This window comes from Echinops telfairi, unplaced genomic scaffold, assembly GCF_000313985.2.
Source record: "Echinops telfairi isolate 266 unplaced genomic scaffold, ASM31398v2 ScPeMD7_60;HRSCAF=208, whole genome shotgun sequence".
Classification (NCBI taxonomy): domain Eukaryota; kingdom Metazoa; phylum Chordata; class Mammalia; order Afrosoricida; family Tenrecidae; genus Echinops; species Echinops telfairi.
In genome coordinates, this window is record NW_022103958.1 from 4,865,743 (window position 1) to 4,881,983 (window position 16,241).

The 16,241-nt window shown below is 56.7% G+C and overlaps 1 protein-coding gene across 4 annotated transcripts in view; it reads right to left on the reverse strand.

Moving 5' to 3' along the window:
* DGKZ (diacylglycerol kinase zeta) overlaps positions 1-16,219 on the reverse strand; it is a 45,184-nt gene extending 28,965 nt beyond the window's left edge. For 2 of the 4 annotated variants that reach the window (XM_004708328.2, XM_045291098.1), the window contains exon 1: positions 15,982-16,219. In XM_004708328.2, the coding sequence (XP_004708385.1) occupies positions 15,982-16,193 (212 nt within the window). In that variant the 5' untranslated portion in view covers positions 16,194-16,219. Of the gene's footprint in view, positions 1-801; positions 871-2,107; positions 2,284-15,981 lie in introns of those variants that run through there. The other 2 variants (XM_004708329.2, XM_045291099.1) reach the window with 2 other exon arrangements.
* Positions 16,220-16,241: the final 22 nt, after the last annotated feature.

Consider the following 16,241-nt stretch of genomic DNA (forward strand, 5'->3'; position numbering starts at 1 on the left):
CGAGACTCCGCCTCCCCAGCCCGGCAACTGGTCTCGCTCGGGCCGGAGCCGCCTGCACGCGCGCCGCGCACCTAGACACCCGCCGCCAACCCCTCCCTTTAGCCGTCCCGTTCCAAACCGACATCCTTACAAATGTACCCCCGCGGGGGCGGCTGTGCCCCGCTCCCCTCCCTCCCCTCCCACACCCACAGTATATCTCCTCTCCCATGTACCCTCTGCCTACTGGCAAGCGCACACAATCTCCGCCCTTAGCCCCATGGCTCTCATAAATCCCACCCGCAGTGCCCCAACTCCCCCGCGAATACACAGAACACACACGCCTCTCACCCCATCATGCTCACCTGTTATCTCAAACACGTTCCGCCCCAGCCTCTCACACTCAGAAACCTGTTGGGAACAAGGTCATCCAATGCCCATCCACGCCACTAAAGAGGATCTGATCACTCAAATTCATAACGAAGGCCTGTAGCCTCTCTATGAGTCAGCCTCTGCTTGCTCCTCACACCACTTCCCAACACAACATCCTATCGTGTCTCTTCCGCATCCATGAGTTGCCTCCAAGCCACCGACACACTCGGGGGTGCATTGACACAGGACAGAAATCGCACCGCCTAACAACCGACCCCACAGCCGCCCAGTCCATTCTGATACACGGGGACGGTCTGAAGGAGTTCCCAGGCTGTCAATCTTGACCAGAACGCACAGCCTTCTCTTTTGCCCGAGCAGGGCATAGTGGGTTTGAATCACTGAACTGGAGGCTAGCAGTTCGGCTAACATCTAACTGCACGCCCATTCACAAACCTAGAGTGTGGTGCTGTGATTGCTGTCAGCTGCCATCCGTCAGTCTGTCGGAGGGGGCTGGACCCCATCGGTGTGGAGGCCATGGGCTTTCAGAAGCACATCGTGGGGGGCCTGTCTCCTGAGGCATAAGGTGGAACTGCAAACATTTTGGCTAGTAATTATGCACTTAACCCAAACACACACACACACACACAAATACCCACCAGGACAAGTGTTACATGTTGGTACATCCCATCTACACACACACACACACACACAAATACCCACCAGGACAAGTGTTACACGTTAGTACATCCCATCTACACACACACACACACACACACACACACACACACACACACACGGAAACACACGGAAACACAACCCGTGCACACACCGGCGCACGCCCAGAGGCAGCAGGTAGTGTCCCTTCGAACTTGAGAAAGCACTGGGAACCAGAGCCTTCTCTCACCGGCTCTCACCGGCGTGGGGGTCAGGAGCTCCCTTGGCCCGAAGGCTCCTTCAGGGCTAACAAGAGGAGCGCCAGCCGCTGGTTTCCCCCTTCCCTACTCTGCCATCTCCACTCCCCAAACTCTGCCACCCCGATGCCCACAGAAGCTGCCCATAGGTTTCTGTTTATGTCCCTCTCAGCAAAGCCACATCCTGCGCCACCTTTACTTTCACCCTGTCCTCCGTGGTCTGGCAGCTTCTTTTTCAGCCTCTGCCAGCCACGGGTGGTCAGTGCAGGAGGCCATGACCTGCGGATAGGCAGGCCTCAAAAGTAGTTGAGGAACAGCTAGCACCCAGAGGAACCTTCTGCCAGCCCCCCTCAAAGTTCCTTCCAGCTCCGGGGAAGGTGTCACCAAGGGGGTGGGACCAGCCTTCCAGCCAGCAGCCGGTACCAGGTTGGCCAAGAGGAGGGGCTGAGGTCCCCAAGAGTATCCAACACTGGCCACGGGGGAGCTCAAGAGTCAGGTGGGGGAGTTTCACAGCAGCCCTGGGGGAAGGGACCCCTTAGAGTTTGTCCAAGTCCTTGCAGCTGGTCAGAGACCCTCAAGTCCAGTGGGGACTCCTCTTCTTGCCAAACACCCCAGCCGTGAGCCCCCTCCACTCAGCCTCCTTCCAGCTCTGGCCTCCTTCACCAACCTTCCTAACCATCAGACACTGAAGTGCCCTTCTTGGGTCCTGGAGCCACTTCCTTGCCTTGTTTAGCCCTCCTGGTGCCCCCCTGAGCTGCCAGCAGCAGGCGGCTTACTCCACCCCAGATGAAAGGCTGGCAGAAGGCTGGAGGTCCCTGTGCCTTTGCCTGGCCATCCCGAGCACCTACTGTGTCTGAGGGGCCTCTGCCGGGATCTGTGGCACGTCCCAGGAGCGGTAGCGCCACATCTGCCTCAGTGCCCCGGGCTGCTCCCAGTCTCCAGTGCCCAGCGTCTCCGCAGGGCCCAGCGCTGTGGCTGCATCGCAGCCTCCCCGGGCACTGAGGCCGGCCCCCAGTGCGCTCATCCTGCCCAGCGATTCTCTTCCTCTTTCGGCACTTCCTGACCGGGGGCCCTGCGAGAGGCCGACTGGCCAACGAGTGGAGGGCCACAGGCCTTGCAGGCGCCTTCCGCTGGCGGGGGCAGGAGGCAGCTGGGCTGAGGAGCCGCCCTGGGAGGGCGAGGGGCAGGTGGGGACAAGCCCGGCCCAGCAGCAAGAGACACACAGCCCACAAAGCCGGAGGCTGCCAGGCCACCAGCAGACCTGCCTGGGCTCGAAGCAGCACCGCCGCCCAGTCTGGCTCTGAGGAGGTCTCCCACTTTATCACAACCCCTGGGTAGGCAGACGGGCTGGGGGTGTCCAGCCCGGGCACAGCTTTCCGTGCCTGTCCATTCCGACGCTGCAGGCACGACACAGGGTCAGGCAGGTGGGACAATGAAAAGAAAAAGCCAGCTCACCTCTGTCCAGTCCATTCTGACTCACAGGGCTTCCTGTAGGGATCCCAAGACAGAATCCTTACGGAAATGGACAGCCAGCCTCGTCTTGCTCCCCAAGAGCGGCTGGTGAGCATGAACCACCCACCTGCCGTTAGCAGCCCAACGCTCAGCCCACGGTGCCACCAGGGCTGCTTCTTACAGAGGACAGGGGTGCCGTGAGATGAGCAAGGTGGATGGAGCCAGAGGCGCCGGTGCATGCCTTGCATTTATTTATTTTTGTCTGTTTACCCAGACCAGGCCATAAACCTCTCCGAGTGCCCTACACTCCTGTTCAGAATGATGCCGGGCGCTATCGAGTCGATGTTCCCACTGAGAGCGACCCCGTGTGGCAGAGTAGAACTGCCCCTTAGGGTCAGGTAGGCTAGAGAGAGATGGAACGAAGATCCCTGTTTCGGAGCCTCCATTTCCTCGTCTGTAAAATGGGAGGAGGCAACTGTAACCACTGAGTTGCACGCAGATTCGATGAGAGGGGAAGGGGTTTTTTTGTTTTTTGTTTTCTTTCTTTTTTAACATTTTATTAGGGTCTCATAGAACTGTTATCCCAATCCATACACACATCAATTGTGTAAAGCGCATTTGTACATCGTTTCTCAAAACATTTTCTCTCCATTTAAACCCCCGACATTAGGTCCTCATTTTTCCCCTCCCTCCCTGCTCCCCCCTCCCGCATGAGCCCTTGATAGTTTATAAATGGGTATTTTGTCATATCTTGCCCAGTCCGACGTCTCCCTTCATCCACTTTTCGGTTGTCTGTCCCCCAGGGAGGAGGTCACACACAGTTCCATGTAATCGGTTCCCTCTTTCCTACCCATTCTCCCTTTACCCTCCCTGTTTTACCACTCACACCACTGGTCCTATAGGGCTCATCCGTCCTGGATTCAGAGAGGGGAAGGGGTTTACAAATGAATTCACTCAACGGGTTTTCCGTGCACCAGATACGGTGGTGTCAGCGGTGGTATCAGCGCCGAGCAGAGAAACAGGGCTCTTGTGGACAGACTCGATGTGCAGTGTGAAGAGAAACTGGAGGCGAGATGAAGGAGAAGAGAATGAGGGCGGGGGAGCTACTGGGTAGGGGCACTGGGGAAAGCCTCTCTGGGTCGATGGATGTTTGAGAGGAGGCCTGCATGAATCCAGAACGCAAGCTCGGGTACAGCAGTCTAGGTGGGAGGAACAAGAGGTGCGGTCGCCTGTCGTGTCCGAGAAATCGCAACAGAGCCAGTGTGGCCGGAGAACGGGGAGCTGGAGAGACCTCCAGGGCCCAGAGGGTGACGGGCTTGTAGGCCATTTGGGAGGCCCGGTCCATTCACGGTAAGGCACACCCTCACTCTGCACAGGGAAACGGTTGGCCCTTACACGCGCTGCAATGAGTCTGCTCAGTCTGTGTGACTCCAGCAGGGCTGAGAGTCTCTGAGGACAGGGACAGTGTCAGCTCAGTTCAGTTCAATAAACATTTATGCTACAGAAGCTTCGGGTCCAGGGATGCACGGGGCACCGTCACACTCCTCAGGAAACCTTGACCCGGTGCTGTGCCCAACCACTTTGTATCCCTCAAGGCTGGAACAAAACATCTTCCCATAAATATTTGTTTAATAAATGAATGCCTATAAATAATGAAGAATTAATTCTCAAAACAAAAAAAAAACCCTACTGAGGACAGTCAGTGGCTCCCTGACCTCTTTTTTTTAACAACCCTTAGAGGTGGGTCTGTCCTTTCCCCCTCTTATACAGAGGAGGAGGAGGGGCGATTGCTCAGTGATAGAATTCTGACCTTCCCCATGGGAAATCCAAGTTCAACTCCCTGCCAAAGGGCCTCCGGTTGAAGGTGCCTCTGGGCGGTGGGTGGAGTGGGTGTGTGGCTATGAGAGGAACAGGTGTTGGCAGAGCTGCCAGGCTAAGAGGGGCTAAGAAGGTGGACCTGGCAGCCCACCGGTCCAAAGTCACCCAGCTGCTAAGCGGTAAAGAATCCAACCTGGGCCTGTGGTCTTCACTAAGATGCTCTTGTTGCTTGAAGTTGGGGAGGGGGCCGGTGATGCCCCCCGATGCTCTTTCCTAGTGGCTCTCCCTGCAGTCATGGGCTTTGGATACGGATGTTTGCTGTGACCCACCACAGCTGCGGCCAGCTAGGTCAAGGTCAATTCTGGAAGGAGGGCCTTATCCTCCTCTCCAGGGCATTCTCCCAGCAGCTTGGTCAGTTAAACAGAGGAAACCGGGCTGGGCTTGTTTTCCATCAGAGGCATCTGGCAGCCCCGGAGCAGCCGAAGGCAGGAAGTACGGCTCCTGGAGGGGAAGCCAGGCAGGCTGGAGGCTCCAACTGCAGCCCCTACCCCCCTCCAGCATGCACTCCTCAAAGCCCTCGATCTCTGCTCTGCTGTCCAGGAGCGATGGGGAGGCCAGGGCTGGCAGGGACAGGTGTCTGGGGCTTGGGAGGGTGCCCTTGGCAGTTCCTAGGACAACATGTGCCCGCACTGGGGAGCTGGGGACCCCTTGGAATCCACCCGGATCCACACAGGAAGAGAATCTGGGTAAGACAATTATTCTGAGCTTGGATGAGGCCCCCGAGGGGGAGTTGTTCTACTTTGCATGGCCTGGATGAACGAGCGGGAGCTGGGGAAAAGCAATGTACCAGGGCAGCCAGCGACTCACGACCTGGACATACCCTGCTCTCAAAACCCGCCCCGCCAGCCTCCTTGGCCTGACCTCCAGGGCTCCGCAGGCGCTGTCTCCTCTGCCTCGGCGCCTCTTCTTCTTGCCAGGGCAGTGCCAGCCTCACAGGAGACGCTCAAGACACTTTCCCCCTTCCCTCTTCTGTCACGCTTCCTTCCCTATGCCACCCTCACTCTGCCATCCCATCTGCTTAAGCTGCTGCCCTGGCCCTTGACCAAGTGACAGCTTCTTCCTCCTCTGAGCCCAGGCCCACGGTGTGTCTGGGAGAGAGCCCCAGAGACCGAGTCTCCATTGGCTCCAAGTGTGTGGCCCTGGGTGGATCACGTAACCTCTCTGCGTGCCAGAGCCCTCCTTTCCCAAAGGAGAGAGTGCTATCTCCACGATCATGTTCAGCACTGACAGTTGTTCCACCGGAGGCTCTGGAGTTTCACTCATTCACGCAACACAGATTCTGTAAATATCTACTAAGTGTTACACTCCCTTCCAGAGCCAGAACTCCCACCTGGCGATCTCCGACACTCATTTCTGCGGACAGTAAACAACCCCTAACCATGGGGTCGATTCCAATACATAGCAACCCCCTAGGGCAGAGTCGAACTGCTCCGTGGGGCTTTTGAGGCTGTAATTCTTTACAGGGGCGGATAGGCTCATCTTTCTCCCCAAGAGCAGCTGGTGGGCTTGAACCGCAGACTTTATGGTAACCTTTAATTCACTATGCCATCGGCGTTCCCTGCTGTCAATAATGGCCCCGTATCATTGGGTCGTAGGTGTGTGTTAGTCGTGTCTCCTTACAAGAGTCTTGAACCCTGTGCTGATCCTAGGTCAGTGGTGCCTGCACAGTTTTTACGCAGTCGCCTCCTGCAGGAGTGGAGATACAGAGAATATTGTTGTGCTGGATTTCTGGTGGCTTAGAGGCTACGGGCTGGGCTACTAATCACAAGGTCAGCAGTTCGAAACCACCAACTGTTCTTGGGAAGCACACGGGGCTTTCTACTCCCATAAAGAGACAGTCTCTGGGAACGCACGGGGACAGTTCTACCGCAGCCTGTGAAGGTCGCTATGAGTCAGGGACTCCTGGCAGAGCGTTTGGTTGTTGTTACGGTGTTTGTTAGCTTCCCTTGAGTCCACGCTGACTCAGGGGGCGGGACTGCTTCACCGGGTCTTTGAGCCTGTGGCCTTGTGGAAGCAGATCACCAGGCCTCTCTTCCTGGGTGCCTCTGAGTGGGCTTGAACTGCCAGCCTTTCATCTTAGCCCTTTGTGCTGCTCGGAGACTTCAGGTAGCACACACGGAGGTGTCTAAGGAAGCAGAGCAGAGGAGGCAACCTGGCTGCCTTCCTTATGAACAGCTGTTTCTAGACACTTGAGTTTTATAAAAAAACAACAACAACCAAAAAACCACTTGTCTCTCGAGCAGGAAGCCACTGACAGGGATCACAGGGAGTAACTCAGAGCCCGGTGGCACCTTGGAATCACAGGGCCCGGTTCAGGTGCCAGACCCCTGACACACACACACACACACACACACACACACACACACACACACACACACCGACAACGCGCCTGAGGACACCGCTGTACCTGGCTGCAGGTGTGCGCTGGCTGGTGACAGATGGAAATTTGATTAGGCTCTTTCTGGGCGGCCTCCTTAAAGGCATGGACAGGAGGGACCCTGCAGGAGGGGCCGGGGAGCCTTTCCCACTGGGGCAAGATGGAGTGGGAGCTCAGATGGGCCCTCAAACCTGAGTTTTTCTTGGAAGATGCCCTTTGGCACCTCTCAGGTCTCCAGGCTGGAGGTGGCAGGAGCCTGAGGGCTCCCCCTTTACCTAGAGTACGGGAGGTCTCCCCAGAGGAGCAGCAGGCAGTGCCCCACTCAGCCTGAGCCGGCCCCCTGCCCTCCCGCTTCCCTCCTCCCTTCCCCCCACCCATCTGCTGGCTCACAAACCCTGGTTGCAGTCATGTTTAGCTTCCTCATCCCACTCTGCTCCCTGCCGCCCCCAGGATGTGTGTGTGCACGCACACGGAGCCCAGAGTGCGGCTCTGTGAGGGCAGGCCTGACTGAGAGAGAAAGAGACCCGAGGCCGAGTCTTGGCTCAACCAGGTACTGGCTGTGTGATCTTGGGCAGGTGGCTCAACGTCTCTGAGACTCTGCTGAACGCCCACTGCCAGGTGTGTCAGAGAACTGAGCCCAGGGAGGTGTCCTGGCTGCAGTCCTCCCAGGAACTGGTCTCTCTCAGGTTTTTCTCTGGTGGGTCGGAAGCATCGACTTTGCTATGGGTAGCCCAACGCTTTAACCCTGGCTCGGCCATGGCTCCTGCCAGTCATAGTGGGCATTAGCTGAGTTTGCCAGAGTGGACAGATAAGAGATGTCAGTGTCTCTCTATAGAGGGAAATACAGTAAGGTTTTTTAGAATGGGGTGAGGAGGGGGCTGCCTAGTGGTCTTTGAGGCCCTGCTTGTGCAGCATGCCTGCTCACTTTCTGGGCCTTGGCAAGCTGAGGACACCGCTCAGCCTCAGGCCGGCCGCCTTGTGTTTACCGGGAGAGAGGTGTCCCACCTGGTGCAAACATCTGGTCCATGGGGCCCCTCCGGGGCCCTCTGAGAACACACCCAACTGCGGTGAACAGGAGACTCCCCACTAGGCTTCGTGCAGCCTGGCCTGAGGGTCACAATAGGAGTAGCCCACCAGGCAGAACTTATTTAAATGGCCCCAGCGGCTGTGTCTCCCTTGTGGCGGAGCTGCTGTGGCCCTGTCCCAAGCCCCGCGTGCCAAAATGGGGCTGGAGAAGGCACTCTCTCTGGGACTCGGGGCCCCAACCTCTGGCCCGGGCCAGGCCTGGCCCGACCTCTGGGCACTGGCCTGCTGACTCACTTGTCAGCAAGAACCACAGGTCCCAAGGGGTGGGGGGTGCGGGGTGGGAGGAGAGGTTGGGAGGAGTTCCGGACTGAGCCTAGCCCTTCCCAAAAGAAGGGAAAAGGATGGACCCCCGTTTCCGGTTCCCTCTGGCAGCAGGCCCCCCTCCCCCTGCTCCGGCTCAGCTCTCTGCCCCCGGCTCCTGCATTTTTAATTCAGGACAGAATGTGATCTCTTGCAGCTCCTTGTTTTATCCCGTTGCTATTTAAATTACAAATCGGCCCCATCTCCCTGTCACTCTAGGATTATTTTTAGCTTCGGGTAAATAGCAGCAGGGCGAGTTGGATCAGGCGCCCCTCCCTCGAGGAGCTGTGGATCCGCTGCCACCACTGAGTGCCCGCAGCAGGGGGCACCCTCCCCTGCCAGTTGCTCCCTGCCAGCCCTGTGGGGGCAGAGAGACAGGAGGAGGGCTGCAGGCTGGGACCTGCACAGATGCTCAGCCCCTGCGTCTAGCCCCCATGCAGCTCTGCACCTGTACAGACGTCCCGTCTTGGGAGCCCACAGGAGCAGGTCTGCTCTGTCCAGCAGGGTGACTTGGAGTGGGGATCAGCTCCATGAGGACGGATTTGGTTTCTGGGATGTTCAAAAACGCCGTCACTCCAAGGTCCTGCCAATCCACCCCCATCCTTCAGGGCCGGCCTCCCACAGACCTTCCGGGACCACCCAACCCCTGAGTCTCCTTCCCTCTGTGCATGGGCGGGGGGGGGGGGGGGGGGGGGGCAGAAATAGAGACTGAACATGGCTAGTTACGAGCCCAAAGACTTAGTGTTAGTGGTAAAGAATTGGGCTGTGATTCGAAAGGTCAGCATTTTGACACCACCAGCCACTCCATGGGGCCCTCTACTCCTGCCAAGGGTCACTGCCCACAGGGGCAGTTCTACCCTGTCTTCTAGGGTCATAATGAGTTGGCATCAACTCTATGACAATGAGAAATGAGAGAGAGAGAGAGAGATGCCGCGGAAGAAAAATCAGGCAATCTGCTTCCAAAAGGTCACAGGCATAAAAACTACGGGGTGCAGGGTGGCCGTGAGCCCGGATCCAGAACAGAGCATCTGGCTTAATGGGTTATCAGTCCCTGGCTGGGGCTCAAAGAGTTAACACACTCAGTGGTCCCCTGAAAGAATAGAGGTCGGAGTCTGCCCAGAGGCACCTTAGGAGAAAGATCTGGCTCTTTGCTTCTGATCAACCAGGCACTGTCCACCCTCTGGAGCGCAGGTCTACTCTGGCACTCAGGGCTCACTGCCACCCGGCAGGATCAACACTTGGCTTTTGGTTGCATAGGGGCTTTACGTCTCTGATCTTTTTCAGCCTTCCCAGCCCTCCTCTCGTGTAGATAACATTGTTTTCATGTTCCGCAGAAGTGGAAGTCAGCTAGGAAGGAGCAGAGATGAATTTGAACCCAGGCCTCTCTGGCTGACCTGTTGGCTTGTACCTCAGACTGCCTCTCTTAACAGACTGTATGTGCCACTTTTCCCAGTGCCCAGGCTGGCTCCTAATGCCCACTTCCAGCTGTTGTTTCCATGCACTAGGGCAGGGACTGGCAAAGCAAGGCCCGTGCCCACATGCAGCCTACTGCCTGGCTTTGTATGGCCTGTGCACTAGCACGGTTTTTACACTTTTAAATGGTTGGGGGGTGGTGGCCGATAAAAAGAATAATGTTTCCTTACAAATTTCCTACAAGTAGGAAATTTGAAGTTCAGTCTCTATAAATAAAGTGTTATTAGAATCAAAACAACAACAACAAAACCACTGCTATCCAATTCTTTCTGACTCATACAACCTTATATAGGGTTTCTAAGGCTGTAAATCTTTTTGGGAGCAGATAGCCCAATTTTGTCACCTTTGTGGAACAAAGATGAGGCTTGCTATTCCCTTACACACGGACAGTCTTGGAAACCCACAGGGCCAGTTCTACCCTGTCCTAGAAGGTTGAGAGGAGTCAGCATTGACTCGATGGCAGTGAGCTTGTTTCGGTGGTGGTGAGGTACACACACGCTGAGATAGTTAAAGTTTATTATGCCAACCTGATTGTTTATGTGGGGCTAAATGAAGGGCAGAGAGATAAATGGCTCAGTGAGCCTCGCCTCACGAGTTCTCGGGTCTCTTGCTTTGTGATTGTCAGACCAGGGTGCAGCTACCTTAGCCACTTCCCTGCTTCAGCTGGCAAGGCTGACTTCATCCTGCAAGACATCCCTAAGAAGAAGCCACATGGACCTGCCCCGATGCAGCCCTGGGTGCTGGAGCAGCCCTGTGGAGATCCCTGCCAGAGCTGGGATGCTTGCACACTCCCTGATTCGGCTTTCCTCATCATTGTGTGTGTTTTGTGAGATGGAGGAGGCCTTTGTGGACTGGTGTTGGACATATGGGTTAATGTTGGACTTGTGGGTTTGGGCAGCACTGGGTTGGGATGTTTTCTTGATGTGCACTTAAGCTTTATATAAAACTCTCTCTTATACATGAGTTTCTGCGGATTGGTTTCTCTAAAGTACCCAGACTAACACACACACCTTCCAGGGCTGAGTGACCTCTACAGGGCAGTGTCTGCCCGGGGCTCCTCTCAGATGGCAGAAATGGACAGGAGAGACGCAGATGGAAACAGTAAACCGTGGAGAAAGCAGGAAGGGCGCTGTGACCTCTGGAGGGCTGCAATCAATGTCAGGAAACAAACTGTGTATGGATTGTTGAATGGAAAACCTGTTTGCTCTGTAAACTGCCCTCCAATCATGATAAAAAGAAGGAAAGGAAAAACCATGGAATCGATGCCAAACAGAAAACCAGTTTGTTCTGTACATTTCACTCCAATCATGATAAAAACCAAAAAACCTCACTGCCATCAGTTGATGCTGACCCGGAGCGACACTAGAGGGCAGGGTAGAACTGCCCCTGTGGGTTTCTGAGCCTGTAGCTCTTTCCGGGAGGAGAAAACCTTGCCTTGCTCCCAAGGAGTGGCTGGTGGTTTTGAACTGCTGCCCTTGCAATCAGCAGCCCACCAGGGCTCCTGAAGGAAAGAAAAGAACCACGCAAGTAATGCAAAGGGCGCTGTCCTGGAAAGTCCGGTGGGGGGCAGTTCTGCTCTGTATTGCACACTTGGGGGCCGCCACGGTGGGAACCAACCTGTTGACAACTAACCAGAGGACCAAGTGGAGCTGAGCAGGGCCACGGAGCTCCCCAGAACCGCCAGGCCTAAGCTCGCAGCATCACCTGGCCTTTACAGGAAGTCTTCCCCCCCCCCACCTGTCCCCACCCCCCCAGCCCCAAAGCAATGTCATTCTCTTCATCACCATAGTTCTGAGGGCCTGGCCTGAGGCTGGTCCCTTCCCCTTCCTGAGCAGCTGGCTATAAGCCATTGCATTCCCCCAAACCAAACCATTCCCGAAACCAGGTGCTCCAGCTCCTGAGCCACTGGGTCTCCATCCTAATCCCAGCAATTGGGGCAGCCCTCCTGCCTGCCAGCCTTTGGAACTGTCCAAAACCTTGCCCCCACCCCCACCCCCAGGAAGCCCACCTACTGGCCACACATATGGAGTTTCATCTGCGATTTCTCCTGACTTTGTCCCTGAGTGCTGCCCCCAGGGGCCCTGCATCATGGTGAGCCATACCTCCCTGTCTCTGGGCCCCGAGAGCATAATGAAGCTCGCTATTAAAACAAATAAAATAAAAATAAGGCGAGCTATTTGCCACAGCCCCCTGACTTTTCTCTTTCCAATGTTGCGCTTGACTGACCAGTCCACAAATCTGGGACAGGCCCAGAGCTCTGTCTTGGCAGATGCCACGGCCACCAGAAAGAGGTGCTGCCCCTCCTGTGAGAGCACCTGGGACTGGGAAGCCCCTGCCTGCCTGCCCTGCACCCCCCACCCACCCCCCAAGGTCTTCTCATGCTCCTCTGAGCCTTCTTCACAGGTGAGACCAGTGAGTTCCAAGTCCGGTGGCCCTTACAATGGCCTAGGAGACCTGGCGGAGCTGTAGAGTACACACGGCTGCATCTCCCAGGCGGCTCGTCGGTCCTCTCACGCCCAGTCCAGCATCCTGCACACCCCTCCGGTTTTCCCATGTGGGAACTGTCTCCTCAAGATGTTGGACCACTCCCTTTATACCTCCCCAACATCCATCTATCCGTCCATCAACATACTGGAAACCAAAAGCCAGACCCAGTGGCCTGAGCCGATTCTGACTCGGGAACACCCCAGGAGTGACAGCACAGAGAAGCTCCTGGGTGGGGGTGGGGGGGCTGTCTTCTGGGCCATCTTTACAGAAGGCTTTTCTTCTGCAGCATTGCTGGGGGTGGGGAGTGGCTGGTGGGTTTGAACTGCCAACCTTTAAGTTAACTGAAAAACAAAAAAAACCCAAACCCACTTCCATCAAGTCCGCTCTGACTCGTCGCGACACTGTACGGGGCTTTCTCTGTGGCAGCCGATGGTCTCATCTTTCTCCCAGGGAGCCATTGGTGGGTTTGAACCGCCTATCTCACACACAGTTAGCAGCCCACCGCTCACCCAATGGCGCCACCAGCCACCAGAGTTCCTTCCTCTTTATGGCAACAGTTGAACACAAGCTTTTACGCGCCGGGATCTAGCGGTTAGACACCAGGTCCCCTTTAAACCAATGGGTCCTCACTCAAGTTCTTCTCTTGCTTGCCCACTTCCCACCGTTCCCCCCCATCGGGGCCTGTGCCAGGCACAGACCTGCCCACCTAAAGCTGCTACTAGGTGGCCTCTGGCCCACACCAGTGTGTGGGGGTGGTGGTGATGAGAGGAACCCACTTCTCAGAAGCCCCCGCATCCCTACAAGTGACCACCGTCCTGCCGAAAGCCCCTGTCGTTACTTACTCAGAGGCAGCCCGCCTCTGTTCCAATTACACTTCCATCCCTCGCCCTCGGGTTTTTGTGCCTCCACGTTTCTGTCTGAAAGCCTTTTCTCTCTGTGAAGGGCTTTCAACTGCTTTTCTTAGCAACCCCGCACAGCAGGATGGCAAGGAGTGGTGGTGGGTGGAGGATGCAAAAAGGGCCGTGGTGGGCCCGAGTGCCTGCCAGCGGGCTGGGTGGCCAGTCCAAGTTAGAGTGGCGACTCCAGATGGCAGCTATGCCACCCGGAGGCCTGAGCCAGAAAATGCAGCCAGTCTCATTGGGCCCCTGGGGCTCCTGTTCCCTGGGGAGGTCTGGGAGGTCTCCAGGGCCTCTACCTGGGGTGTCCCCTTGCTTGATGCCCTGTTCAACTCTGGGCCGAAGGCCAGGCTCTGGACTGAGCCTGAGCTGTGAGAAGGGACCTTGTCTGACCTGTCCAGGTGTGACATCCGGAGGGCACCCTTGGGGGGGGGGGTTCTCCGCAACCCTCACACAGGTGACCCAGGGGTCTCCCTGTTCCTTTTGCAGCTTGGTTACCTTGGGTCCTTGTTAGCCAGAGGCTGAAAACGAGGCAGTGGAGACCAGCCTGGAGCACCCCCAGGCCTGGCCTCGGTGTGCATGTGCAGGGACGTGTTTGTGGGAGACCTGAGAACCCCAGCAGTGCAGTGGCATTAGGAGTGAGCTTGCTAACTCACCAGCTGCTCCACAGGAGAAAGAGGAGGCTTTTTGCTCCATCAAGATTGACACCCTTGGTACACTGGTACAGATAGGAACTGAAAATACAGGGAATCCAGGACGGATGAGCCCTATAGGACCTGTGGTGTGAGTGGCAAAACAGGGAGGGTAAAAGGACAATGGGTAGGAAAGAGGGAACCGATTACAGGGAACTGTGTGTGACCTCCTCCCTGGGGGACAGACAACCGAAAAGTGGATGAAGGGAGACGTCGGACAGAGCAAGATATGACAAAATACCCATTTATAAACTATCAAGGGCTCATGCGGGAGCGGGGAGCGGGGAGGGAGGGGAAAAATGAGGACCTAATGTCGGGGGTTTAAGTGGAGAGAAAATGTTTTGAGAAACGATGTACAAATGCGCTTTACACAATTGATGTGTGTATGGACTGGGATAACAGCTGTATGAGCCCCTAATAAAATGTTAAAAAAAAAAAAAAAAGATTGACACCCTTGGAAACCCCAAGGGGCAGTTCTACTCTGTCTTATAGGATGGTAAGAGTCGGAATTGGCTTGATGGCAGTGGGTTTGTTTTTATTGTGGTGGCCATCTGTATGAGTGTGTGTGTGTGTATGCACACAGCACCCTTCATTTTGGCCCCCCCATTATTCTCTGCTCCCTACTCTCCAAACCTCTACCCCACCCTGCCTTCCTGCCAGCTCCAGATGCTGCTTGTCCTTGGCTCACAGCCAAGGACAACCTTGGGAGGCATCCCTCACATTACAGGTGGAGAACGGAGGCCCGGAGAGACGTATTATTTAACTCAAGGACACGCAGCAAACGCAAGAAGGCAAGCAGGCCTCCTGACTCTTGGTCGGACGTGTTGTGTTTCTATGTTCTCTGTCCCACGCCCAGCCAGCCCTTCTGCACTGCCCCCAGTCCAGGTGCCCGTGGAACTTTCGGAGGCTCTTCCATCTGTAGCCCAAAGGCAGGGACAGACAGAGGATGCCCTCCTCATAGCTGGGGGTTCTGGGAGAAGCTGGCAATGGAGCCAGGCACAGTATCACTCAGGGTGAAGGGGTTGGAGGGCGTGGGGGTGAACCCTCTTCCCATTCATTCTGTGCATCTCACTTGATGAAGGTGGGCAGCCCCTTCCCCTTCTCTCCCATCCACCCCCACCCAGTGGCAGGGACCTCACAGCCAGGCGAGTACTGATCCCCTGTAAGCACCCAGGACTGGGTGGGTTTTTATCAAACATCTTCCCAGAAGCCCCTGAAAGGCCAGGGCAGCCTCAGACACTCAGCAAGCCTCTGGGGCTGTGGACAGGTAGGAGATGTGTCCTCTCCAATCAGCCCCATGGCGTCAAGGACTGCAGATGCCCCACTGTCCCTGCTGGTCCTCGGAAGGGAGGTCACTTAGGGGCAGGGACCTGGTAGGGACAGCACATTCAAGTTGGGGCTGTGGTCTGAGATGAGGAGTAAGGTGAACTCTGCACTGGGGTGTACCTAAGACACCTACTGTAGGGGCAACCTACCCACCCTTGTCCCAAGGGGACCCCTCCCTCACATACCTAGCCTAGGTCATCAAAGTGGCCTCTAGGGCCCTGTCCAATTGGCTTCCCGCTAGGACAGCAGGGCCAGGGGGAGAGGACTGGAAGCAGCAGCTATGGAGATGGGGTTGTCTGTCTCCATGGGCACTGCCAGAGGCTGGTGTGGCAGGGGGCCAGCAGGGACTCCCTTCCCAGGTCTCAGCAGCAGGCTGTCAGCCGGACTGGCAGGGGACACACCTCTCACTTGGGCAAGCTTAGCCCAGGCTGCCAAGCGGACAGCTTAGGTAAGGTCTGTTGATGAGTAGGGACTCCCTCTTCTCACCCAGAAGATGATGGGGGTGGGGGTGTCGTGGGTCCCCCCAGCAGATAGAGGACACAGACTTTGTCTCCTGTCTCTCTTGGGAGCTCAGGGCAGTGTCTGGGACACAGCAGGTGCTGGGTATGGAATTGGCTTTCAGGGGTCATCTCGAGAAGGGGGGTCCTGGAAGCTGCCAGGCCACCAGTGGACACTCGGTGACCGCTTGTTGAGGGTAGGATAAGACAGCAGGTGGTCCCCAGCGCCGCCCTCACCGGCATCCCCAGCCTCCTTACCTGTAAGACACCTGCTTGCGTAGATGCATCTGATGGAAACGCTCCTCCACCGTCGGCCCAGCGGGCAGGCCCCGGGACCCCTCCGGCCAGGGCTGCGGGGCCGCGGCCTCCTCCCCGCGCCGGCAGCGTCTCCGCACCACCTCCTCCGCGGCCGCTCGGCCCCCGGCGGGCCCGTCCCCGCGGGTCCCTCCGCCGCCCGGCCCCTCGGCCATCCCGCGGCCTCTCGGGGCTCCCCGCGAAGTTCTCCCTGCCTCCTGGGC